We start from the raw sequence: 27,027 nt of genomic DNA, 5'->3' as shown, positions 1-27,027 counted from the left end.
TAGAGATAGGGGATATTTCATTACGGTGCCCTCTTGTGGCAGTTTAATTATTGCATTCAGGTTTAGAGAAAAACTTCTTGATATTTCTTAGAAGGGACCATGTGTATGATTTAGTGCCTCCTAGTTGTTAAAGAAATGTCATTTAAAATTTGTGTAGATATTATATATATATATATATATATATATATATATGTATATATATATATATCGATTTAAATACATCCATTATCTGCACCGTTTATCCTCAGTAGGGTCGCGGGGGTGCTGGAGCCCACCCCAGCCGTCTTCAGCAGTGGACACCCTGAACTGGTTGCCAGCCAATCACAGGGCACACAGAGACAGACAACCATTCACCCGCTCATTCACACCTAGGGACAATTTGAACTGGCCAATTAACCCGAAATGCATGTTCTTGGAATGTGGGAGGAAATCAGAATGCCCAGAGGAAACCCACGCAAGCACAGGGAGAACATGCAAACTCCACACAGGAGGTTCGATCTCATGACCTCAGAACTGTGCCGCACAGGCGCTAACCACTGTGCCGCCGTGCTGCCCATTGATTTAAATAATAAGCAATAATACATGAAGTCTTATATAAACATATTGGTAGGCAAAGATATTTGTTTTGTACTGCATTTGTAAGTGGTATCAAACAAATCTGAATATAAATAGTTAAGTCACAATTTTTTATGGCGGTAAAAAAATGGTGGGGAGATTAGCCAACCAGCAAGAGGGGCAGTTTAAAGAGTAGGACACAGATAATTTTTTTTGTGCTTATTTCAGATTTCTTTGTTTTTCTACAACCATGCTTTTCGGAAAGTGTTTGCATCTCTACACTGCAAAATGTCTGGTTACAATATTTTATTTATATATATATATATATATATATATATATATATATATATATATATATATATATATTATAAAATTTGCAGTGCGATTCTAAAAAACTCGAAAGGAGAAACATCAATTAAAAATTAAACGCAATAGAAGAAAAAACAAGAAAGGTGGGGTGCGAAGTTTGAGGTGTCTTTAAAAATGTGAAGGTAGAATATTTTCTCTGTTGAGTATGTGTTGGCAATGCACATCTGAGTTTAAAGAGCCCCGGTAATATATTTTGATCCACCACGCCTATCTGCTTGTATCTTACTTTTATCAAAGCTGTGTGGGCCGTAGAACACATTGTGTAAGAGGAGGGAGGATTGGTGTGGAGAGTAACTTCATGCTTGCCTCCACATTTTTTTTCTTTCTTTAAGTTAGCGTAGCATGAAAATGGTGAAAGTAAGAAGAGGCCTATTTCACGTATAGTTCAAACTCCAAGCCAAAACTCCAAGAAAGATGAGAAAAAATATGCACGATTTTACACGGGCATCATGAACGAGCTGATTAAGGCTGCAATCGTTACTTTAAGCCAAGAGATGGGAGCAGAACTAAAAAGTTCAAAATTCCATACAGCTCATTTAAAGTAAAAATTTTAAGCTTGTAATGATTATTTACTGAATATCAAGCACACTGGAAAATGTCTCATTTTATTTCTATTAAATACCGAAAAATATAGTGAAAGAAGAAAAAAAACATCAAGCAGACAAAAATGTAAAGACCACGGAGTGGTACCTCTTCTTACGAATGTCTTCACATACGAAAGTTTTAAGTTACAAAGTACCTCAATGGGAAAATATTGCCTCTAGTTACAAAGGCGTTTCAGGATACCAAGTCAAAAATATAGTACAGTGCGCGCTGCTATTAGCCGCTCCCAAAGTTTGCCGAACGTAAACAAACTGACAATCGCTGAAAACATGCCTGGCAACCCAGTGTGCATGCGTGCTCCCAGCATGCTCTTCGTGTCACCGTCACAGTTCAGAGATGCCAAGGAAGAGGGGTTTTGGCAATATAGCAGGGAGGAGGATCCAGCTATCATTCAATCAGCCCAATCTAAAGACATTTTAGCAAAATTCCATCAAGTCTCGGAATTTGTGAAAAGGAATCAACAGGAAAGAGTGTTGACGAGTCCGGCTATCGCTACGTCTGCCTTGTGCGTTTCTGACGGATTGTCAAAAGCCGGCAAAAGCAAACATCATTCGATCAGTTTTTCAAGAAACACATGGCAAAAAGGTAAAGTAATATTTTTATATATTGCCTTTATTCTTTCTTTTTTTTTTACATGATGTGCCTCTGGTTTTATGTATATTGTGCAGTAATCTGTTCTGTGTTCTGATGCTCTTTTATGATTACAAAAATATGCTGTACTTTTGCTCGGATTGGAACGGATTAGCGCATTTCCAATCAAAAAGAGTCTCTCCTGATGAAGTTTTCAGGTCACAAAGCTACTCCCAGAACGAATTCAATTCGTAAGTGAAGGTACCACTGTATTACAATGTTTCTTTTTTGAACTGACTTCTATTATTTTTAACCCCGTTCATCAATTATTGTAGAGACACAAGTAGTTACCCTTGACAATGAATCAAATGTGTTTGTTTGGTTGTTGGGAATCTTATTATAGGTGTCCCTCTAATGTCATGCAGTTCGATTGCCTCATGCTATGTTCTCCTTTGTCTCAATTGCACCATTTACAACAGTTGCTTATGTGAATTATGAACCTTAATTGACCTGCGAGCAGCGAATGGATACAGAAAATAATACGACGGATCCCGCCCTTCTCCTGTTAGGTATTCCATATTGTGCACGAGTGCTAGCATGTTCGCTGTGAATGAGAGCCCTTGAAAAAAAAGCGCTTGGGACAACACTCGTGATTGTTTTGCAAAGCGCTCTGATGAAAAGCATTTTGGGATGTCAGCGACCCGAATGAGGAAACACAGTGTTGTAAGGACACATCCACGAGAATGCGCACGGAAAAACAAGATTGAAGAGAAATATCTATCGCTTTTATTGCTAATTTGAGCATTTGTGCACACAAAGGAACCAGAGCTTTATGCCCAAAACACACACCTACCAGGAAAGATGCCAAAGTTGTGCATGTTCTGATTTAATACCGGCTCGGATCGCAAATACCGGCAATCATTGTAAATAACTCCACAATGACAATAATGAGCGCACTCAATTACAATACAGGGTGCTGGCAGATGTAATGGACACATTCCAGTCTTGCCGCTGACAATGGGAAAAGTCAACCGGGAGCCGCTGAGCAAATAAGCAATGTTCCATGTCCAAACTGCTGATTTATCCCCGACGATTAAGTGCCCAGACGAAAATGATTAAACCGCCTTTATCATTTAAAAGTGGCTCAATGAAGTTGAGATGATATGATGACTGTTGGTGAAGACGAAATAAAATAAAGCAGGGTTCAACACATTTATCAGAATTAGGGTTTCATTTTAGGGTTTCATTTTATACAAGAGATAATGAATATTGAACATCATTATTCATAATGGATAAGGTATTTTTAGTTAGTAGGATTCAGGAGTGCCAAATAAAAACCCTGGCATGGTCTCCTCCAGGGTCTCAAACTTAAAAACAGATCAAGTATTAAATGGAAAACAAAAATATTCTTAGGTCCGCAGCAGCACATTGAGCCCAGAAACAGTTCAAGATATATTGCAATACGGAGGACAAAAAGGAACTTAAAAAAAAAAAGAAAAAAAAAGTGAAGGAAGCAAAAATGATCCTTATTGGACTCGTTTTAATTATATTAATAGCTCCAAAAACATTATGCATTGTCTATTACTGAAGAATCTGACGAAGTCCCCTCAAAGCTTAGCACTTTGTAATACTTTATCTATATATAATTATATATTTGGTATACAGATGCTCCCTTATTTACTTTTTATTGGTAATATCTCATGCATTCATTCAATATGGTTGGTATAAAGTGTAAAGAAGAGGCGAGCAGTTTCTTTTGACATGAATGTGGAATAAAAAAAAGATTGATGCGGTTGAGAAAATGGTAGTATCTCTTTTTTTTTTGGGCCACTATTTACCACGGAGGAGGAAGTCCTCTAACTTATGAAGCTCATCTTCCAAAAGTAAGCTAAACTTAACTTTATATAGCGTATTATTTTATGAAATGTTTATTTTTTGGTACAAAACAATACAGGTTACTTATACAAGCCTTAAACATACAAAATGTAGCACTGAAGCAACTTACGAACCAATTCAACTCACGAACGATTGTCCGGAACCTATCTTGTTCTTAAGTAGGGCAGCGTCTGTAGTAAATTGGGCAATTTTCTTCGGCACACTAGACAAGGTCCACCGGCAGACTGGTTGAAAAACACTGCTGTAGGGTTTCGACCCCTAAAATGAACTTTTAAATACATACATGACATTCATTGCTTGTGCAAAGCAAGCCTTTTCTTGATTCTGGCTCACCTCAATGATCTTTTTGATTATTGTTCTTAACTGGTCTTTTAGACCATCATCTCCAGCATTCTGACACTTGAGCCAAAGCTTTTAATGTGCAGCAAAACTTTGGAATAAATAGATTTAAACTTTTAAATTACAGTACTTCCATCAATTTTTGTATTGTCAATTAAAAAAAGTCAGATTAATCAATACATGTTATTAATCCCCAAGCCCTAAATAAAAGAAACTACTTTATTGGGCCATTGAGAAATAGTCCTGCGTTATTGTCCCTCAACAGATGCAGCAGACATCGGAATAATACACTGTAAAGTCCTACCCAGGCCATTAGTCTCGCCTCAAACGGCCTTATTAGCAAATGTCACCGGAGTGACAGTTAGGATGTGGAAATCTTGTCCCGCTTGAGCGTCAGCTACTACAGCCAGCTAATGGAGCCAAAATAGCAACCTTGCTCCCATGTGACTATTTGTTAAGTCCGGAGTAAAGCCAACTCTTTAAGAGGTGCAAGACGACCATGGAAACATGCGGCCCTCGTTTCCACATCAACTGACAAACACATACAAACACCTGGAACAACCATCTCTAAGACGAGGAAACGTAAAAAATAATAATGACCTGTTTGACAGTGTGACAATAGCTGATAAAAGATTTCCGCACATTTTCTGTACAAAAAGCCGCTACTCTTTTGCTACATTTTAAACACTTCTGTCACAGATACGGTGCGGCTTATTATTATGGTTTCCGTGATGCAATATGGAAAACAGCGAAATTCTCTTTTCTATAACACATTGTTGGCCTGGAGAGGGATGCGCACCACCGGGCTGTATTGGCTTAAAAAACATTACAGGAAATGGTGCCCCTACGACCATTTTTAGCTCCAAATACAAAAGACCACAGTGACATCGAGAAATATTTATGATACCCTTTAAAATAAATTAGTCTATGTTTCTGCCAACATTATTCATATAGTAGTTAAAAAATGTGCGTGATAATGAGACCATAACTTGCCTTTTCTTAAGTTTTCCTATTGCCATGCCATCTCGCACCCTCAGATCTTCCTCCTTTCCCACTATACCCATTGCTCATCTCAGCTCCATGGGAAGCAAAGCTTTCAGCCACTCTGCCCCCCAGCTCTGGATCTCATTACCACCTGACTTCTGGAATTCCGCCACCATGTCCACTTTCAAATTCGGACTCAAAACACACTTCTTAAGACAGGTCCATTCATTATTATCTGCTTCACATTCCGCCCTGTTTTATTTAAACTACTTTGTTTTATTTGGTATTTATTAATTGATTTATTCTTGTTTGATATTCTGTGTAGAGCGAACTTGGGTGTCCTGAAAGGAGCTTCGAAGTCAAATATATTATCATTATTAATATCATTATGTCTAGCAACTCATGCTCAATTGCTTTCAGCAATATTTTTTGACTAATCAATCATTGCACAAATACGGTAATATACTATAGTAACTAAGTTCTTTTTTCAGGTAAAAATATGCGTTATGCATACATCATCTAAATATGGATATAAAAATATACGAAATGCAGGTCTTTTACCAAACAAAGAGCCAGTGATCCTTAAATATGTCACAAAAGCAAAGAAGGCAATGTCATCTCCGCAAAGATTGTTTCACAAGAAAAATATGAAAGTCTCAAGTGATGCAAAACCTTTTGTCCAATGTTAATACAAACAAAACAAGCCACTCCAAATTTCAGAAAAAAGAATAGTGTATTCTAAATTACTAAGGAAAAACTATCTAGCCGTCCGACACTTTACACCAAAAAACAACAGCTATTAGATGATGAAGGTGCTGTATTCGAGTCCGCACGGGAGGCTCCTCCTGCTACAGGTAACCATGGAAACCAGTACTATGAGTTTAATGTGGAAGGGCAATTAACCTGACATGCATGTTTTTAGAATGTGGGAGGAAACCGGAGTGCCTGGGGGAAACCCACGTAGGCACGGGGAGAACATACAAACTCCACACAGGGAGGCTGCGATAGCTGGACTTGAACCCTGAACCTCCACACCGTACCGTGCGCTGACCACCAACCCGCTGTGCTATTAAAAAAAGTATATTCAATTGAATTCCTTATCAGTGCCATTAATGCCAGGTCGCTGAAGTGTCCTTTAACCCTCGAGGAACGATAATAAGCAAATGCAATTTGGTCCGTTACTGCGGCAACCACCAAAGACAACAATCTGGCACTATTTTAAACAGTATGGTTGCCCTGGCGCTGTTCTCTAGAAATATAGAGCTCATATTTTACGAAACGCAGCACTCATTGACATTTTCTTTCGTCGCAGTCCTAGGCATGTGCTTGTATTTGTTATCGCCATCTTAAAAGACACGGGACGTAAACAACTCAAGCGCAAAACAGAAAACGGTGGCAGGTGTGCAGGGGCACGCCAAATTCCCCATGTGGTGGGCGCTAGATGTGCGCTGAGAGTAAAATGTTAAATGTGCGCCTTTAAGAACATATTTAGGTTTGCCCGTTTTTGGCTGCATTTCGTACATGTGTGCGTACTCTGTCCTTTGTCGGTGGACAATTTGTTGTGGGCAAGTCATGTCCTGGTATGTGTGGGTATTAAGAAGTGTGAGGATGAAGAAGGGGGGAGTGTGGGTTCTGGTATTAAGAGGAAGGTGGAGGTTTAGGATTACAGAGCTGCGGGTCGGCCGCAGATTGATGTCCCGCTCAAGCCCTTGACGTTATTTTGGGTCCTTTTGTATGTCGGCCAAAAGAACGTTGGCCGCAGAGGAAGAGTTATATGAAACACAGACAACAAGTGGTTATAATTGGCCGCTAAATGCATTTGTCACACCAGGAAGACATTTATTGTCCTATGAGTAATGGCCAGACGGTCCGTCGTGTCACGCGTGAAATATGTACAAGTACTAATTATATATGATATATAATCGTGTCATGTGCAGACGTTTTTGGCGGCTGGTGCTCAAAGAGTAAAACATTCCCCTATGAGTGTTATATTTCAATTTCATTTTCACAAATTTTGCCTTGACTTCATTTTAGAAAATTATGAAATCATTTTCTTGCAACATTTTACACTTCAGGATTACAATCGATACACACCTGATTAGAAGCCTTTTTCAAAGAAAAAAATATTTTGTACATACATAAGCCTCACCTGACTATAGGCCGCAAGTGCTCACATTGAAACATGAGATATTTACAAAGGAAGACGGTACATAGAAAGTTTTAAAAATGTACAGTACCTTAACCCCATAACGTTTTGACTTTTGATAAATAAATATGTCTCCATACGATGTCACCAGTCACTGAAATTCAGCCATTTGGAAGTTTTTGGATGCCCGTAGCAGCAAGATGACAATTACATCAGCTCCCTTTAGGTGAGGCTTATGTCTTGTTAAATAAATGCTTAATAATTTTCTCAACCTGCAAATTTTTCTAAAAAACTGCATGTTCACATGATGTAGTTTTTGCTTAAAATCATCACTAGCTTTTTTAAAGTATATTTTTTTACCACTGGGAGGCGCTAATAAAAACACACTTTCCCTTTAAGAAAGGACAGCAAAGTGCAATTTTGAACATGACAACATCGTTCACAATACAGTAATTTAATCTTGTTTTCCTTTTTTTTTCTTTATGTAAATTGTTGATGTCAAACTCAATTTGGGTCTGGAGCCAAATCCAGACTTTCTGTTCTCAGGAGGGCCAGATCAGGAAAGGAATATCAATTCCAAATTTTTAGCTTACCATATTTTTTTCAGCCAACATATTATAATCAGGGATGACACGATACATTTATTCACAAACAATAGGAAAAAATGTTTTCATGTTTGGCAATGAATGCATTAACAGGTTTATTTTACCAGTTGAGTGAATGCAGTTTTACACCTGAACCAACTCAACATGCTACCAAAACTAGGAGCTTTGAGAATATTTCTGCCCTAATTGTCGTACTGGTTTGAAATGAATACTGATAGAATACAAATTCAAGGTTTTAGCAGAGGATGGGGCAATAAGATTAGACTACATGAGATAAAACTACTAAAATGGGCCTACCTAAGCAGATAGTATGTCCTTTTTTGTGCTCTAGCAGCCAGAAGAAGCATTTGGTTTGCAATTATTTAAAAAAAAAAAAAATCACAACTTCTGATAGAAGTGACCTAGAGACTTGTTTCTTTTTTGACATACAGACGCTATCCTAATTACGACCATTCAACTTACGTAGAACGGTAGATAAAGACATTTTTTTCCGGAATGTCGAAAAATATCCGGACATTGCTGTAAATCAGATTTTGTGTGCACCTTTCCTGAGTACAGGACAACACTGTGGTGCTTCTTCCCGCAGCTACTGTCGTGTGGCGCTGTGAGAGGTCAGCCAGCATCCACCCGGAGAAAAAAAAATCTGCTTCCTCTTCCTAGTATTGTGTGTAAACATTCTATACTGTATCTCCAGCGCGCTCAGAACTTTGACTTTTTTATTGTTTAATATCTCATGCAGCCTTTCTATATGGTTGGTGTAAAGTGTAAAGAAGAGGCGAGCTGATTCTTTTGAAATGAAAGTGGAATAAGAAAGCTTGATGCCACTGAAATACAGCCCTTTTGAAGTTTTTGGATGCCCGTAGCAGCAAGATGACAATTACATCAGCTCCCTTTAGGTGAGGCCTATGTTTTGTTAAAAAAAGCTTAGTAATTTTCTCAACCTGCAAATATTTCTAAAAAACTGAATGTTCACATGATGTAGTTTTTGCTTAATTAAATCACTGTTTTTTGTTAAGTATATTTTTTACCACTGGGAGGCGCTAATAAAAACACACTGTCCCTTTAAGAAAGGACAGCAAGGTGCAAATTTGAACATGACATCGTTCACAATACAGTAATTTAATCTTTTGCGGCGAGCTGTTTCTTTTGAAATGAAAGTGGAATAAGAAAGCTTAATGCTCTTGAAGCTCATCTTCCAAAGGTAAGTTAAACTTGATTTGTCTTTATAGAGCATATTATTTCATGAGATGTTTATTTTTTAGTACAAAACAATACAGATTACTTATGCAAGCCTTAAAAAGTCTTATATAAACCCCAGACATACAAAATATGGCACTGAAGCAACTTACGAACAAATTCAACTTACGAACGATTTTGGGCAGCGTATTCTGAAATTCATGGCAGGCCGGATGAAATCATACAACAGTCTGAGAATCCAGCCCACATGTTTTACATACCTGATGTAAACCAAGTAAAATGTAGAAATTCTCTGTAAGATATGGCCAAATATTTTGAAAAAAAAAACAAAAAAAAACCTTTTAACCACAAAAATGATTTGATCCCCCCCTATTATTTTAATGAAGGGCACTTTTGGGTGGTTATTGAGTGGCAAGAGCTCTATCACTACCTATTTATCTGTGCACGCTAGTTCATCATGAAATGCAACATCATATAAAAGGGGAGATCAACTGAGATCGGTTCGCCAGTGTTAATTTTCTAATTTTCTGCCTTGGTGTTAATGTTGTTACTCGCTGCAAATTAAGTGCCTGCGAGGCGCCACAAAACCAAGCACTTCACTTTTAACTTTGCCTTTCATTAGACCCTTTTTTTTTTTTTTTGGAGTAGCGTTCGGCTACTGATTATAAAAAGTAACAGTGCGGTCGCCCTAATCAGGGGATGTAAACAACGCAGCCCGCTGGAAGCTGCTGATTGTTTTGGAATGCATATTGGTCTGACCTTTGACATTTTGCCAGCAAACATGACAACCTTTAACAGGTGCGCGGTGGTGCGCGTGCACGCGCGTGTTTTGGTGGGGTGGGGGAGAACTTGTAATTGAGTCTCTGTCCTTGGGTTTAAAAATGGAGTGATGGGAGCTTGGCGTTGACGTTATTGGATGGCATGCACGGCGAAGGATAGATGCGAGCTCGGGTAACGGCGGCGAGGGTGCCGGGAGGTCACGGTGTGGGTGAAGGTTAAAGCCATCCCGTGTGAATGTGTGCGCTTGTAATCAAGTCTAAGTAAATATTACTGCCCCCCGAAGTCCTTCCTTCAGGTTTCGGATCATTTGGCTCGGCTCGCAGATCGTTTCCCCGAGTTAGACGCGGGAATCCTTAGGAGATCCCGATCATGTGCAGTCTGTTTCTGTGTGACTACAGTGAATTCCATACTACAAAGCGCACACGAGACTTAACCTTGTTTTGTAGAAGACACGCCGGATTTTAGGGGACCCATGAAACGGATGACCTGGAGCTACAACTCATGGAGACCTGGCTTAACTCAAAGATACCCTATGCTAGTGTGCAGCTAGCCGGCCGCTCTCTAAATCTTCTTTCTCAAACTGAAAGTCCGTTTATTCGACTGCGATCCTGTGGCACTTTCGAATGAGATAATGGCATACGTTCTGGATTCATCGCAAATAAACTGAAAGGCTGCAAACCTTTAATTATTTATATATTGCTGATCATGGCTTATTACTACAGACGCTGCCCTACTTATGAACGAGACGATTGTTCGTAAGTTAATGTGTTTTCGTAAGTTGCTTCAGTGTTATATTTGGTTTGTATTTGGGGAGGCAGTAGCTCAGGAGGTAGAGCGCTCGTCTTGGGATCAAGGGATCCCGGCTCGAATCCCGGCTCGTCTGTGTTACATGTCGAAGTGTCCTTGGGTAAGACACTGAACCCCTAATACCCCTAATGAGCAGGTTAGCGCCTTACATGGCTGCAAGGCCGCTATTGGGAAATGTGGAGCACATTGTAAAGCGCTTTGGGAAGTCATTGACTTGAAAAAGGCTATATAAATGCAGATCATTTCATTTTCATTTCATTGTTTAAGGTTTATATAAGTAAGTTTAAGGCTGTATTGTTTTGTACTAAAAATAAACATTTCATAAAATAATATGCTCTATAAATATAAATAAAGTTAAGTTTGACTCACTTTTGGAAGATGCGCAGTTAGGCAATTTCCTTCTCCGTGGTAAAAAGTGGCCGAAAAATAGAGTTCCGACCATTTTCTCACCCGCATCAAGCTTTCTTATTACACTATCATTTCAGAAGAACCGGCTCGCCTCTTCTTTACATCAAACATTTTGAATGGATGCATGCAATATTAAACAATAAAAACGTCAAAGTTCTAAGCGCACTTGATATACAGTATAGTATGTCTACACACAAACTAGGAAGAGGAAGCGGAATTCTTCTTTGGGGTGGATGCTGGGTGACCTCTCACAGCGCCACCGCCAGTCTTGGCGGAAAGAAGCACTAGAGTACTGTCCTCTACTCGGAAAAAGGTGCCCAGAATACAAAATCCAACTTACAGCAATGTCTGGATATCATATCTATCGTTTTTCGTAAGTGGAATGGTCATGAGTAAGTCTGTACTCTCAATTGGTAAGGATGTTAAATCAGGGTGAGTTCTACCCTAAGGGGCTCTTACGAAAGTTCGACGCTACTTCGTGGATTTTCTCTTTTATGCGTAGGGTTCTGGTCCCCGTTGACTGCAATAACCGCGGGATTACTGTACAGAAAGATCAAAATGAAAAAATAAAACAATAGAAATGTTTATAGAGGAATAGAATAGAACGCCTTTATTGTCATTACACAAAGTGTCAATGAAATTCGAAAGGGACCTGATAAAGGCGACCTTAAAACAGGTCATCCTTTCTTAACACCCCTGCATCCGAAACCGTAGTCATCAACTCTAGAATCCTCAGTCTCCATCAGATTTAAACCCAGACTGAGAAAGAAAAGAGCCAATCGACAAACAAGGGAAAAGTAGTCCCCGCCGAAATGTACAGCTGAGCTCGACTCGGATTTGCACTTAAGACGGAGGTGCGCGTGTCACCGCTGCGAAAATAAAAAAGCCTCCTAAATCACCGCACCAAAGTAGAGTGCAAATGTGACGATTAAAACGGGGGCGGAGGTGCGAACGGCGACGGCCGCAAATACATCAGGATGCTGCTTATAAATGCCAGCTGGCCTTTCTGTCTCGCTGCAGTCGGAAACTACTGAGAAGTGCTTGGCTGACAGATATATGATGTCAGAACTCCAAGAATTCTTAACGATATTAACTCCAATTTAGTCACACCCATGCTCAGCAATCACTTCTACCGGCTTAGTTCCAACGAGCGGCTGGAAATGCAACTTCAATGTATGTTATGAAGTAAAAAAAAAAAATGGTGATTATCATTCGATTAATATACATCTTGAAACATTAGGGATTCTTTGCCATCGAAAACAATTTTTTACAATTTGTTTCAGCTTTGAGGGACACTGTAATATTGGACTAGCAGCTAGCAATCGCTTTAAAACACCAAAACAAAGAACTAAGGATACAATCTACAAAACTTAGTGACCAAAATGAACCTTTTCGATGTCCTTCTTTTGCCCAGCCTTTTTGAAGTTCTGGGGTACCCGTAGCAGCAAGATGGAATAATTGCGTCAGCTCCCTTTAGGTAAGGCTCATTTTATGTAAAATAAATGCTTAATTCTCAAGTAAAAAGTTTTTTGTTTAACTCATTCAGCGCCATAATGAATAAATGTTTTCAGAAGCAATGTCAAAACATGCCAAGACATAAAAAATACATTGTTTTCTAAAATAGGGCGGCATTAGCTCAGGAGGTAGAGCGCTCGTCTTGGGATCAAGAGATCGCAGGTTCAATTTCCAGCTCCTTCGTGTTATATGTCGAAGTGTCCTTGGGCACTGAATCCCTAATGCCACCAATAAGCAGGTTGGCGCCTTGCATAGCTGCACGGCCGCCATTGGTGTGTGAGTGTGAAGCACAATGTAAAGCGCTTTGGGAAGTCTTCATTGACTTGAAAAGCGCTATATAAATGCAAACCATTTACCATTTACATTAAACTGTCTTTGGCACAACTCTCCAGTGATTATGAACCCCCTAGGAATGATTTCAGTGTGATAAACCACAACTAAATGGCAGGAGTAGCTTTGATCAGATCTTTTTTCAAAACACATCAAGCCAAGTTTTGCTTTCTGTATGACACCGTATAGCAGCATACTCGGCAGCTGAATATACACAGTGTTGAGAAAAGTGAATATATCAGTACGGACTAGTAACGCTTCAAAGCCATATCTATTTTTAAAAGGATGACGAAGAAGTGACTTCATCATCATTGGGGAAGAGAGGGATGACGTTTAGTGCATGTCCGTGCTCGCCATGGTGAACTGAATCAGGTGATGATGTCACCGGAAACAGCAGGGGTTAAAAAGTTCTTGTAAAGTTCATGAATAAGTTCAGTGTTCTTGCAATAAAATGCTATGTTGCAAGCAAGGTGCCTGTGTGCTTATGGAAAGCATTGTTTTGATATTGGAGGCATTACAAATATATCAGAAAAAGGGCTCAAAGTGAAAGTTCCGTTTGAAATGTATCATTTTACAAAAAGTCAAGTGTCAAGTTCTTTTGAAGGAACGAGTATTTAAGAACTTTTGCAACATTCAACTATTGTTTACTACACAATTGTAAAAGATAGAAGCATACTTTTTTATCAGAATGAAGAGGAGGGTTCAAGCTTTCTTTTTGTGCCCTTTTCATTTCACATATTCATTCTTTTTGCCCACATTTCTTTCTTCTTTTGTGTCTTTTTGCTTCTTTTTTCCTTTGATTTTTCGTTTTTCTTTTTCCCACTTTTAATTTTTTATTTTTCCTATTTTTCTTTCTGATTTCTGTTTTACTACCTATTCCCTCTTTTTTCTCCTCATCCTTCTTTTTTAAATTTTGTATTCATTTCTCTCTTTCATTTACGAGAAAAAATTTTTTAAAAAAAGGAAAAGCAGGGCATTTTGGTCACTTTGGGGTCTCAGTAGTTGGAACTTTTCAACGACTTTGACCATTGACCAGGCTTTCTGTCCATCGGGATCCGTGAATGAACGTGCCTGCTCCCAGTGGAGTGGAAACGATGTGTGCGTGTATGTGTGCGATATTCAATTACAATACCACATCTAGCTGTTTATGTCACGCAGGGCACGTCTCTTCGCACCTATTTAGTGAGCTTGTGAGCACCCGGGTTGCCCCTTTAAAGCGTGTTGAAAGAGCTCATTACAACAGATTTAACATGGAGATTTTCTCTGGAGCTTATAATATACGATACTTAGATAAGACTAGATGGATATTCATTTGAGGATTTATAAAAACGAGTCAAAGAGGTGTGGATTCAAAAAGTAGCAAGGATAGCAGAGTTGACATATGAAGGAGCGCTGCCCTCTTGTGGACAATTGTTTTTAACATACATTGATCACTATACAATTCTCTATTTGGTTACCCACCCTTTTTTGAGCCAGGGCATATTTTTCTCACCAGAACAAAATCAAAGCGTATTGTCCGTCGAAAATATTTAAAATTGTATTCTTGACACCAGTTTAATGTTCAATCCAGTTTGTTGTTTTATATCTTAAATTGTCATGTTTTCTAAATTGAAAGTATCATGTTTTTCTGGTCACTGTGGATCAGAACGTAATAAGACTATTTATTTTGGTTAATCGTTTTGCTATAATATGCAACTTTACTACCTTTTCATCTTTTTTTGTAGAAAAATATTTGAAAAACATGAGCAGTTCAATTTTTTGACTGAGTTCAAACAGATAGTGTTTTTAGTAAAATAAGAATATAATTCAAATCAGCAAAATAATGTACAATATTCTTTACCGTATCTCATTTATTTGTATGTAGTGCCATCTTAAACAGCATAATTAAACAAAATAAGGTAAGATATTTTCCTTAACTACCTAGTAAGCAAAAATGTGTGCAAAATAAAATAAAAAATCTGCTGCCTACTACTGATATAAATGAATGCAACAGTTACTAAGCTAAACACTAAAAGAAAACAAATATGTTGAAAAACAGCAGATAAAATTGAGGTATTTACCGCGGCACACTGGACAAGGTCTCATAGCGCACTGTTTAAAGGACAAGGCTCTATCCATTACTTTGCCTAATTAAAGTACGATTCTATTTGGATTAAAACTGTATTTTCTATAACAGTTCATGTATTATGTGAAGTTCAACTGAATTGGCAAAGTCAGTAAAAGGTAGCAAACGGGACACCGCCAATGCAAATGTTTTAGTGCACAAGAAAAAAATGACAAACAGGACTGCCTCAGAAAATTTGAATATTGGGATAGATTTCTTAATCATGTCATCTGGATATATTAAGATATTAAGAAAATGCACTACAGACGCTCCCCTACTTACGACCATCGGTAGATTTTTTACAGGATGTCGAAAAATATCCGCACATTGCTGTAAGTTAGATTTTGTATTGTGTGCACCTTTATCCGTGTAGAGGACAGTACTGTCGTGCTTCTTCTGCCACGTTGCACTGTGAGAGGTCACCCAGCATCCACCCTGAAGAATTCCGCTTCCTCTTGCTAGTTCGTGTGTAAACATTCTACACTGTATCTCCAGCGCGCTAAGAACTTTGACATTTTTATTGTTTAATATCTCGTGCATCCATTCAATATGGTTGGTGTAAAGTGTAAAGAAGAGGCAAGCCGTTTCATTTGAAATGAAAGTGGAATAAGAAAGATTGATGCGGTTGAGAAAATGGTTGGATCGCTTTTTTTCGGCCACTTTTTTACCACGAAGGAGGTCGCCTAACTCTTGCAGCGCATCTTCCAAAAGTAAGTTAAACTCAACTTTATCTTTATAGAGCGTATTATTTTATAAAATGTTAATTTTTTTAGTGCAAAACAATAAAGGTTACTTATACAACTCTTAAACATACTTATATAAACCTTAAACATACATTCCGTAACAAAATTTATCACTGAAGCTACTTACGAACAAATTCAACTTACGAACGATCGTCCCGGAACCTCTCGTTCATAAGTAAGGCAGCGTCTGTATTTAAATAATTAAAGGTTTGCAGCAATTCAGTTGATTTGCTATGAATCAAGAACGTATGCCATTTTTCTATTTTTTGAATTGCATTAACTATCACAATATTCAGATTTCCTGAGGCAGTCCCATATAAGAATTGTGCCCGATGAAACAGGATCCTTCTATTGTGTATTAACTGTTGTCACTTACCTCCCTGCCCTTGTGTGTGACGAGCGCCGCTAGTGGTTTGGCATAAAAGCGACTGAAGCTAAATCCCAAGCAGCCGTACATACTGTTCGCAGTTAGCTTCAGCGCCTTCTGGCGGATGTCGTACTGGAGAAAGATGCACAAGCAGGGTCTTACTAAACACCTGTTAAAATGTACTGTATTGGTGTTTGGGTAAACACAAGGTTTTACGGTAATATATTACCGTGTTTGTGCAATGATTGATTAGTCAGAGTTGCACAGTCTTTATTTGGTATATTTTTACCCTTATTTTTATAATACATTCTTTTTTTTTAACATTTTAATCGTCAAGACAAGCGGTTTAGTGTAAGTTAAAATTATACATTGAGAAAATATTATTACATAATACAAGAGATATATTTTTTTCACCTTTTACCAAACAAAATGAATCCTTTAAATAAAAACATTAAATAAATAGCACAAGCTCATAATTCATTTATGTGTAATATACGGTATTATTACTTTACTTTTACTTCACATTTTTATGTTTTGTTCTGCAGTTGTTTTTATATTTCAGTTTTTACTCATTTGGGCCAAACTGGTAGAGTGAGGTTTTTTTATTTGTTATTGCAACATCCGCAGCCTTGTCATCCTGGAAGGGGGGGATTACCTAATGTTTGGTCCCTTCTCAAGGTTTCTTCATTTCAGTTGAGTTTTTTTTTTTAATTTTTCCTTGCCCTCATGTAGGTTTTGGATCAGGGGATGGTGTCATAATGGTTTGCAATAACCTGTGGTCTGTGCAACCCTTTGAGACTCCTTGTGATAAAGGGCGTCACAAGTAAACATGACTTAATCTGCTCCCATGCCTATCAGAGTGGATAACCATCCTTTAGGTCCATTTCCACACATGGTAAGTCTGTGCCTTGCCATAATCATCGTTTACTTATTTTATGATTGATTTTTGTTTTTATTGGAATTGAACTTTGTGCGGTCTGTGTATTTCATGTTTCAGTTTGCTGGGCGGGGGATAAAGGACGGTATTTTATTATCTTATTTTACACTGAATGTTTTCACACAGCACTCACTCTGAGTGGCAATTTATTGCCTGAAAAGTGATTTTAAGTTTTTATTTATTTGATCAAATTAAATTATAAATGAATACACGTATAAGGGAAATTTACCTTTGGTGTGACGTGACTTGAGCTAGTTAAGTGACATTTACTACATGTCAATTGAAATTGTCAATAAATGATCACATATCACATGGCCGCAGATGAAAAATGTTTGTCTTTTCAAATGCTTTGTTTGAGCTGAGAAGCGAAACAAAACTTAACATAAACACAGTCAATTCACAACTTTGTGTGTACCTGCAGGTAAAGGTCAGAGTTGACATCTTGTTGTTTCATCAGCTGCTTGACATGTTTGCGTCTTTCCACCAGTTTCCTGATCTCCTTGGGCAAAATTCCCATTTCCAGGTCACAATCGGGAATCTCTGGGATCTCTTCGGGCTCGTCGTCCTGTTGCCATAGAAACAACACATGTTTTTTTTTTTTTACACTTAAGTGCTTTGACACCCGAAGAGTGGAAATGAACCTAAAAGCCACAGCGGGCCGCCCCCGCACACACCTGACTCTTTTTTCTCTTGCTGGATGCCTCCCGCTGCACGGTGGTGAAGCAGATGTTAAACTCTTGTATGATGGACGGATACAAACTGTTGAAGTCGAGCAGCAGCACAAACTTGTCGTAGAAACCTGAAGTAAGAGAGATGTTAGTAAAACGATGTATTAACTGGGTTAGGCAAACCCCTTTTTATAGCGTCAAAATTAAGGACGCAACTATCAACTATTTTATTAGTTGACTATTTACCGTCGATTCGAACGATAAGTCGAATAATATAATTTTTATTTGTTTTCTTAAATTTACCATGAAATATACTCGGTAGAATTGATGAGAAGAAGAAGAATTTACTTTTATTGTCATTCTTGTGCCCATGCATACAGAACGAAATGTCGATACTTCTGACCCGCACAATTAAACTGTAGCGAGCCGATGTAGCCGCAGCCGAACAGGGCGCCGCCATTTTAGACCCAACTGCTGTGTTGGGAGTCATTAGGTGACCAAACCCCCCAATTTCAACCCTTAATGCCGAGCGCCAAGCAGGGAGGCAATGAGTACCAATGTCGTAAGTCTTAGGTATGACTCGGCCGAGGCCTGAACCAGCGACCTCCCAGTCTCGGAGCGGGCGCCCTTCCCACAAGGCCACCGAGCACAACACAAGGGAAATTAATGCAATTAAAAATACATTTTAAATTTAACATACTGTGGAGTACAATTCGGCAGTGTTCCGTCATGTGGCTTGAGAGATGTGGTTGCATTCAGCAATATTTTTGACTGCCTATTCGTTGCACATGTACGGTAATACACTACTGTAAGAGCTCATGTATAACGCACAGTCACACATTAGAAATTCTTTTGAAAGTAAAAAACAAATGTGCGTTATACACAATAAACACAGTAACTACTGAAAATTGAGATGGTCTTTAAATATCTTTATCCTGTGGCAGCACTAGTAGAACGTAAAAAAGAAAGCTCACGCACCAACTTTCGGGTCCAGCACAAGCCCTCCAGCGTAGGCAGCCTTCTTCTTACGCTTCCCTTTGCCATTATCGGCATCTTCTTCTCCATCATGCTGGGAAAAATGCTCGTGTTTAACACACACAGTAATTCCCATACATAAAAGGATTAGGCGACCACTTGGGTTTAATTAGGCTTGTCAGTCTCATAAACTTGTATTGTTAAAAAGTATAATATCAAACATATATAAATGCGTAGTAAATCAAAAACAACATTTACATTCCTCATTACATCAATGATCGCAAACGTCATGGTGTGTATTTGTGTAACATCTCTATCAGTGGGAAGCACAGCGGCTCAGTGGTTTGCACGTGTCCAGCACAGTTCTGAGGTCATGAGATCAAACCTTCCTGTATGGAGTTTGCATGTTCTCCCAGTGCTTTCGTGGGTTTCCTCCGGGCACTCCGGTTTCTTCCCACATTCTAAAAACATGCATGTCAGGTTAATTGGCTGTTTCAAATTTTCCCTAGGTGTGAATGAGCGAGTAATTTGTCTGTCTCTGTGTGCCCTGCGACTGGCTGGCAACCAGTTCAGGGTGTCCCCTGCCCACTGCCTAAAGATAGCTGAGATGGACTCCAGCACCCCCGCGACCCTACTGAGGATAAGTGGTGCAGATAATGGATGGATGGATGGATCTCTATCAGTCAGAATCTTGCTCCAGAGGGGACTTCCCCCGGGCTAAAGCGCGCACTCTCACTTGCAAAAAAAAACCACTAAGTTTTTGCGGTATTTGTCCCGCCCCCCCTAGCACTGTGATTAGACAGCCAAGTAAAATGTGACATTGACGAGCATCGCGTTTTCCCCAAGTTTTGAACATTTGAACTATCGGCATCCAGAAAAAAAACATGGTGAGGCGCCGGGCACACAGCGCCTCATTGCACTTCTGGCATATTCAACACAATGCAAAAACCACGGCACCGCCATTCTAAGTCATTACAAAAATTTGTTCAGGCAGGAAACCACTTAACAGTAGCTCCTAAATCGTAAGTTACAATAACCTCGTGTAAACTGTCAAAGAAGAACCGGCATCCTGTCACGGCAGCAATCGCAAAAGCAGCGGTACTGACATTTAATACTGTTAGTCACCAAATCAAAGATGAGTTTAAATGGAATTGAATTTGAAACTCATATTGGTAACTTGGTCAGTTTACAATACGATATGTTAAAATAATGGCATCAGAACGAAACTAGTTATTTTAGTGTAATTAGATGACGAGTGGATTCATTTTGCATAGAACTCCTGTCTCTTTTCCCAGGGTTTGTGGGAGTGACTTGTTTGCTGCGTTACTGCCTTCCATAACTAGTGTAGTTATGATACAATGGTTTACAAGGGCACACATTCATCAAAGATCCATCTTTTTGATTTTGCTCTAAAAATTCACAAGATCGATGAGTTCGGATTTAAAACGGACAAAATATTATTCGGAACAAGCATCCCCCTGGACTGTGCCCCAACCAGGGTCTCACAAAGTTCTATGGGAAACATTGAACACACATATGCAAACAAAACCCAAAGAAAGATTAATATGCCTGTGTGTTTTAGGTCTTACCGTGTCCATCTGCAGTTTTTTGAAGGACGGTTTGTCCGGGACGATGTAGTTCTTGTCGTGGAACGCGTGAAGCAACAGGAACTCGTTCCTTTCGGAGCGACCGCCCATCAGAGTGCGAGACTACGGGGGAAGATCATTCGATTATGACGCTTGACCGTTTTTGAAACAATGTCAGTGTGAAACAGAATCCGGCGTTACCATAATGTTGCCAGCAATGTTGGTGATCTGCAGGGCCAACGGCAACACGTTGAGTTCACACATTATTTGGAGGATCAGCTTGGCGTCGGTCCATGTCAATTCCAGCAGGTAGAGGAGATGGGGGGAATCGCTGTGACACAGTGTCTTCGGGTTAAACGAGGTAACGTAATAATAGATCAATGTCAAAAACAATGGGGATATCAACCATAGCAGGAACCCCAAACCTTTTCCTGTGAGGGCCACGTAACTTTTCCATCCTCTGATGAGGGGCCAGGGGGTCAGTTTGTAACAGAAAAAGTGTGGAAATTGCAGGAGAGCCCAAATGTAAAAATGTATTGTTTTCCAGAAAGCCACAAAATAACCCCTCAAACAACATCTCTGGATTCTTCACGGAACAAAAGTCAGAAAATGATAAACAGACCGCATTTGCATAGCGCTTTCACCAGTCACTGAGGACCTCCAAAGAGGTTTACAATGCACTTCACATTTGACCCATTCACACAGACAAACACTGATGGCAGAGTAAGCCATGGAAAGCGCCTACCTGCATATCAGGGGCATTAAGAGTTCAGGGTCCTAGGAAAGTTTGACATTCAACTCGAAGGGGCCAGGAATCGAACCTGTGGTCCCAAGACGACCACTCTACCTCCTGGGCTACTAGCAACCAAATTCATAAAAAAAACACAAATAATGACAAATACCATATTTGACAGACTATGAGTCCGATTTTTTCATAGCTATCCTTCGGTAAGACCTATCTGTGAAATTATTAACAAAATATTATATCCTTAAGTTACACTTTTTATATCAGTACTGCCATTTTTTCATACTAAATCGCAAGATGGCGCTCAAGGCTTGTGTCGATGTATTCAACTCACGCAAACGTCACTAAAATGACTTTGTATCTTATTTTTGCGGTAAATGTAATAAAACAGTAAAGCACAGAGAATTTGCATCACTTTTGAGCCAGTTAAAAAATAATTACTTTGGCGAAATGTCACCACCTTGTCATACTAATTGGAACATGAATCTTCAGAGGATAAGGCTTCATTTCACGCTGGGTGACACTTTTCGCTACAAATCTATAAAAGGAAACGGCGACTGACCAAAATGGCACTGAAAAGAAAATCATATTATGCCGATTAAAAGCTGCAATCAGTGAAATATGCAGCCGATAAGCAGCAATAAGTTTGGGGTCAGTAAGACTGGCAAAAAGCAGTGGTGACGATGAGTTTGACGTAAGCGATGTAAAAGCGGAAGGCAGAAACGGCGGAAACATTTTCCATGAGGCTAAATCTCCCCAACAGCAGATTTATTACCCATTAAAAAGATGACTTGGAGCTAGCTGCAACTCAGGGAACACTGCTACATTTGAGACTGGTGTATTTTAATCATAGGGGAGACCTGGCTCAATTGGAGGATACCCGATCTAGCGTGCAGCTAGTTAGCCGCTCTTTAAATGGCTTTCTCGCACTGTTTTACTTTTGTATCATGACAAAAGACAACTCATTCAACTGCAATCCTGTGTCCTGAGATTTATTTGTAGAGCTACAGTTGTTTTTTTGTTACAGTTGTATACTCTCAGTCGGTAAGGCCGTCGCCTCGAGAAGTTTAACCCTCCGGGGCTTTTATAAAGGTGCGACACTTCTTTGGAAATTCTCACTTTTTCGCGGAGGTTCGGCCCCTATTTACAGCAATAACCGAGAGATGACTGTATTAGATCACCGGAAGTGGTTGTATTGTGTAGTGCAGGCACCAAGTCTGCGGGAATCAGTGTGTGAAAACACACACCCCAAAAGACCAAAATATAGGAGTTTGGGAATGAAATATTGACATGAACGACACCTGTAATAATTTCGAATGCTCTCCTCCGGTAGGGTGACTCGCTCCGTCTTCAGCACCTGTGCCGCTAACTCGGTCAGGTGGTAACTCTTGCAGCGGATCAATTCTTTGGCGGAGATCTCAGTGTCGCACACAAGCCGGCCGCAAGTTGCGTTCTTCTCCGCAAAGGCGCTGCGGCCCTGAAAGCGATTCACCGTTAGTCGTTATAAAACAAAGCCTCGTTTTCTTTGCTCGTTGGGATCTTCACCCTCACCCCTAGTTTGGGCATGTTAGCCCTCCTGAGCCGTCCAATCTTGGACCAGTGTTGAACTTTGCAGTAGTTAATACGCTGGAGTAGAACTTCAAGATCAAAGCCAAAAATATCATGACCCTTCAAGGAAAAAAATGTATTTGTTATTAAGATATTTATATAAAAAGAAGATGTATGAACTAAAAATATGCCACTTACAACAAGAATGTCAGGATCAATTTTGTGCATTTTGGCCAGGAAAAAGCCAAGAAGAGTTCTTTCTGTAGTGGCTATCTCCACTTTACCTTTCTGAGAAAAAAAACTTCAGTAATGTGGTCTTGTACTAAAGTACATTTAACATTTAATCCTAGATGCAAATGTAGTGTTGGCGTGGTCTCTTTTTTTTTTTTTTTAAATAAAAATTTAACTTGAAGGCCAGAGAGTAATCAACACCACCCAGAAAATCATTGGCCTCTCTCTGCCCATTCTGAAGTACAATTCTGGCTTGTGATAACACAACAAAGTCAACAACATTGAACTCCCTTTACTCAGGCCACCACCTCTTTCCCGGGTCCCTAAAATAGGATCAACAGGTTCAGAGATAATTTTTTCCCAAAGACCATCATTACCCTAAACAAGCGTGCAAGAATGTGAAAAACTTACACCTTGACAGTTGTATTGAAAAATGGGTATTCAGACATTGCTTTACTTAAGAACAAGATCCGAACGATCGTCCGTAAGTTAATGTGTTCGAAAGTTGCTTCATTGCTATATTTTGTATGTTCAAGGTTTATATAAGTATGTTTAAGGCTTGTATAAGTAACCTGTATTGTTTTCTACTAAAAATAAACATCTCGTAAAATGATATGCTCTATAAGGATAAATAAAGTTAAGTTTAACTTACTTTTGGAAAGTGAGTTTCAACAGTTAGGCAACTTACTCTGCGTGGTAGAAAGTGGCCCGGAAAAAAAGCGTTCCGACCATTTTCTCAACCGCATCAGGCTTTCTTATTCCACTTTCATTACAAAATAAACGGCTCGCCTCTTCTTTACACTTTACACAAACCATATTAAATGGATGCACAAGATAATAAACAATAAAAATGTCAAAGTTCTTAGCGCGCTGGAGATACAGTATAGATTGTTTACACATTAACTAGGAAGAGGAAGCAGATTTTTTTTTCTTCCGGGTGAATGCTGGGTGACCTCACAGCGCCACACGGCAGTAGCGGCGGAAAGATGCACTACTACAACTGTCTTGTACTACGGACAGACTGAAGAGATCTTTTCTTCCTCATGCCATGAGGCTCTTTAACTCTACCCGGCAGAGTAAAGGCCCACATTAAACCACACCCCCCTACATTGCATATTACCGTATTTTTTATTGCAATATGTATTCTGTGTAGCACCTTCTAGATACTCTATATAACACGCTACAGTGGGCACTTGCACGTCACACTGGGTATTTGTATATTGTATTCTTTTTGCTTTATTATTGTATTGTTCTCAGCTCAGGGATGCTGACGGAAATGTGAATTTCCCTGCGGGGATGAATAAAGTATCTATCTATCTATCTACAGTAATGTCCTCTACTTGGAAAAAGGTGCATACAATACAAAGTTTAACTAACAGCAATGTCCGGATATTTTTCGATATCCCTAATTGTTTTTTCATATTTTAGAATGGTCGTAAGTAGGGGAGCCTCTGTATATTATTTATCATCTTAATTGGGAATTTGATCGCACTGTTGTCATGATGCACTATTATTACTTATGGACAGTCTCCTAGCACTACATTGTAAATATTTTTGACTCTTTATGATGACATTTATTTTTTCATAGTATTTACTCTTTAAGACTTTATTGCGTGTTTATCCTGGACTGTCAGGTCTTATCTCATAAAACGACGTTCACTACATTGTAATAAACGACAATTAAGACAATTCTAATTTTGAGAAACTCATCAAGGAAAAAAAATAAGCTGACGGTGGTTATTTTTATAAACATACTTTCATTTTCTTAACTTTGTATAATGTAACCTATTTATATTCTTCTGATGAATGTCATGAATCCAATGTGTGGCAGCCTACCTTTTTGTTGATAGCGTCCATGAAGTCATATGGAAAGATACAGTCAGCTGGCTTAGTCACCACTGAAAAACAAAATAGTGTTGATGAAGCTGAGGCCACATCTAGGCAGTGTGACAAAAAGCAGTGGGCATGATATGTGGACCCCTAAACGGATATCGATACTAATAAAAACAGTAATGTATATATTCTGAGTATCCGATACTACCTCTTACACGTGCTATCATACCGACGTTAGCAGGTCTCATCGAGAAAGCAACGAGCCAATTTAATTTTTGTTGGCGAAAACGAATTGGAGCAGAGTTATGTAAAAGTTTAGAAAGTGTGTTATTCAAAGTATTTGCTAATCCAATTCAACAATGTTATGACATTTCTTTTTTATCTACACATTGACGATAGATGCATATCTGTATTTTGTCGAGTATTTGATGAATCTAAAAAACGTATTACGAATTTTAAAAAAAGGGCAAAACAAGATTTGGAATAACTATTAACCCCTTAATGTTCCTGTAAAATTCGCCTAAAATCTCAATCCAAGACTTACCCAAAGTAAATTAAATGGTGTCCCTTAACCGTATGTGGAGAATATGGACGGTTTTGGTCTCTTTTGAAATGTAAGACTCTTAAACTTGTGTCCCAAACTGAAATGGTCACTTCTTCAAGTGCTACTAATATTGAGTAATCGGAGTTGGAATGCACAGAAATAGAAGGTGTTTATTATTGCCTTAATCTATTTCTCAATCAAATGCATTCAGATGAGTGTAGGATGGACATCTTAGCTGGGAAACAGGTGAAACAATAGCTTGAAGCCTTACCTAGACATTGTATTTTACACATTTTTATAAAAGGGTTTAGGTATGGAGATAACCAGTTTACGAGAGTAAAAACTTTACAAATATGTATTTTACTTTGGCCATTTTTTAGACATCGTGAAAGAGTTGTGAATATTTGACTCCTCTTTACAAAGTCAATCAATGACCGTGCGTAAAAATGCACCCCAGGTACCATTTACGCATGTTCATTTTCGGCTTTGATATGAATACACCCTCGGAAAATGGCATGAAATTATGTTGGGAATTTCATTGGCTCGCCAATTTGTCCATCATCATTTAAATTGGTTACGACTGGCCGATGATATTCAAAGGTAGAGGAGGCGGTATCCGTTTTCTCAAACGGGCCTGTATAGGCTAATGCAGGCCGCAAAATGAGAAAAAACCCTGCTATTGGCCGAGAGTGTTGTCAATAAGTTTACGATTTTGTTTGTTTTTAAAGGGGAGTTTTGTGGTGAAACAGACAGCATGCAACAAGGATTACAAACATAGCAGAAATGCTTTTAGTCAGATTTTTTTTCCATCTCTAAATGCCATTATATTGTATGTTTTGGAGTAAATATTTTACACGGTTGGATTCTCTGGATTGTCCTGAGAGCCATTCAACTCATTTAATGACGGCCAAGGGAGGTAAATGGTGTGTTACGCCGGCTTTATAGTTTTCTGGTATCTTGCCTCAGACTGATTGAGATGTTTTTTTGTTTGAAATGGTCTGCATATCTCGAATCTCAAGAGTATACGCTTTCCAATAACATGTGGCATGACATATTTCGGTGACTGGTGACATCGTACAGACACATATTTGTTCATAAACAGCCCGACGGCCTTTTTTCATTTAATGCGTGGTATATCGAATCAGAATGCCGAGAAACATGGAAGCAATTCAAGCATTTACAAGCACTTTAAAACCTTATAAACACAACATTAAATTTCAAGAATTTAAGGATTTCATACGGGTGTATGAACCCTGTGTATAGTGTAAAATTGTATACAATCATCACGGTAATAATTCCTCACCACAAAAATGAGTCTGATATGGTGGCTTGGGTGGAGCCTTATCTAGATGGAAGCTATGATGGACAAGTGCTGCCAAGGAAACAATCTGCATAACAGATAGGAAAACACATGGTGTGAAAGTACACACAAATACTTCTTTTATCCTCCCAAAACAATCTATCATTACCTCATTGTGATGAGTTTTTGGGTTCTGGACCGTCTTCAAGCTGATAGACATGACCGTGACAGGAGGGGGAGCCAAGTCTTTAACCACAGTGACCAGGTCACTTCTTGGGACCAGAGCTTCGACTTTGCACCAGCTGAATGGCTGACTTAACAGCTCTATCACACGCAGACAAA

At 39.0% G+C, this 27,027-nt stretch overlaps 1 protein-coding gene across 2 annotated transcripts in view; it reads right to left on the bottom strand.

Annotated features, from left to right (window-relative positions):
* The window catches only part of pola1 (polymerase (DNA directed), alpha 1), a 113,402-nt gene that overhangs the window by 66,293 nt on the left and 20,082 nt on the right, over positions 1-27,027 (bottom strand). For both annotated transcript variants that reach the window (XM_088322554.1, XM_088322553.1), the window contains exons 15-26: positions 26,855-27,009; positions 26,689-26,773; positions 24,845-24,906; positions 22,976-23,065; positions 22,781-22,897; positions 22,531-22,706; positions 20,686-20,815; positions 20,488-20,607; positions 18,902-18,992; positions 17,930-18,054; positions 17,671-17,820; positions 16,328-16,450 (exon numbers count right to left, since the gene is read on the bottom strand). In XM_088322554.1, coding sequence (XP_088178680.1) covers positions 16,328-16,450; positions 17,671-17,820; positions 17,930-18,054; positions 18,902-18,992; positions 20,488-20,607; positions 20,686-20,815; positions 22,531-22,706; positions 22,781-22,897; positions 22,976-23,065; positions 24,845-24,906; positions 26,689-26,773; positions 26,855-27,009 — 1,424 coding nt within the window. The remainder of the gene's footprint in view (positions 1-16,327; positions 16,451-17,670; positions 17,821-17,929; positions 18,055-18,901; positions 18,993-20,487; positions 20,608-20,685; positions 20,816-22,530; positions 22,707-22,780; positions 22,898-22,975; positions 23,066-24,844; positions 24,907-26,688; positions 26,774-26,854; positions 27,010-27,027) is intronic.

Source organism: Urocampus carinirostris, chromosome 18 (genome assembly GCF_059441175.1).
Source record: "Urocampus carinirostris isolate Australia breed hairy pipefish chromosome 18, RoL_Ucar_1.0, whole genome shotgun sequence".
Taxonomy (NCBI): Eukaryota; Metazoa; Chordata; class Actinopteri; order Syngnathiformes; family Syngnathidae; genus Urocampus; species Urocampus carinirostris.
This window is presented reverse-complemented; position numbering and strand designations above follow the sequence as displayed.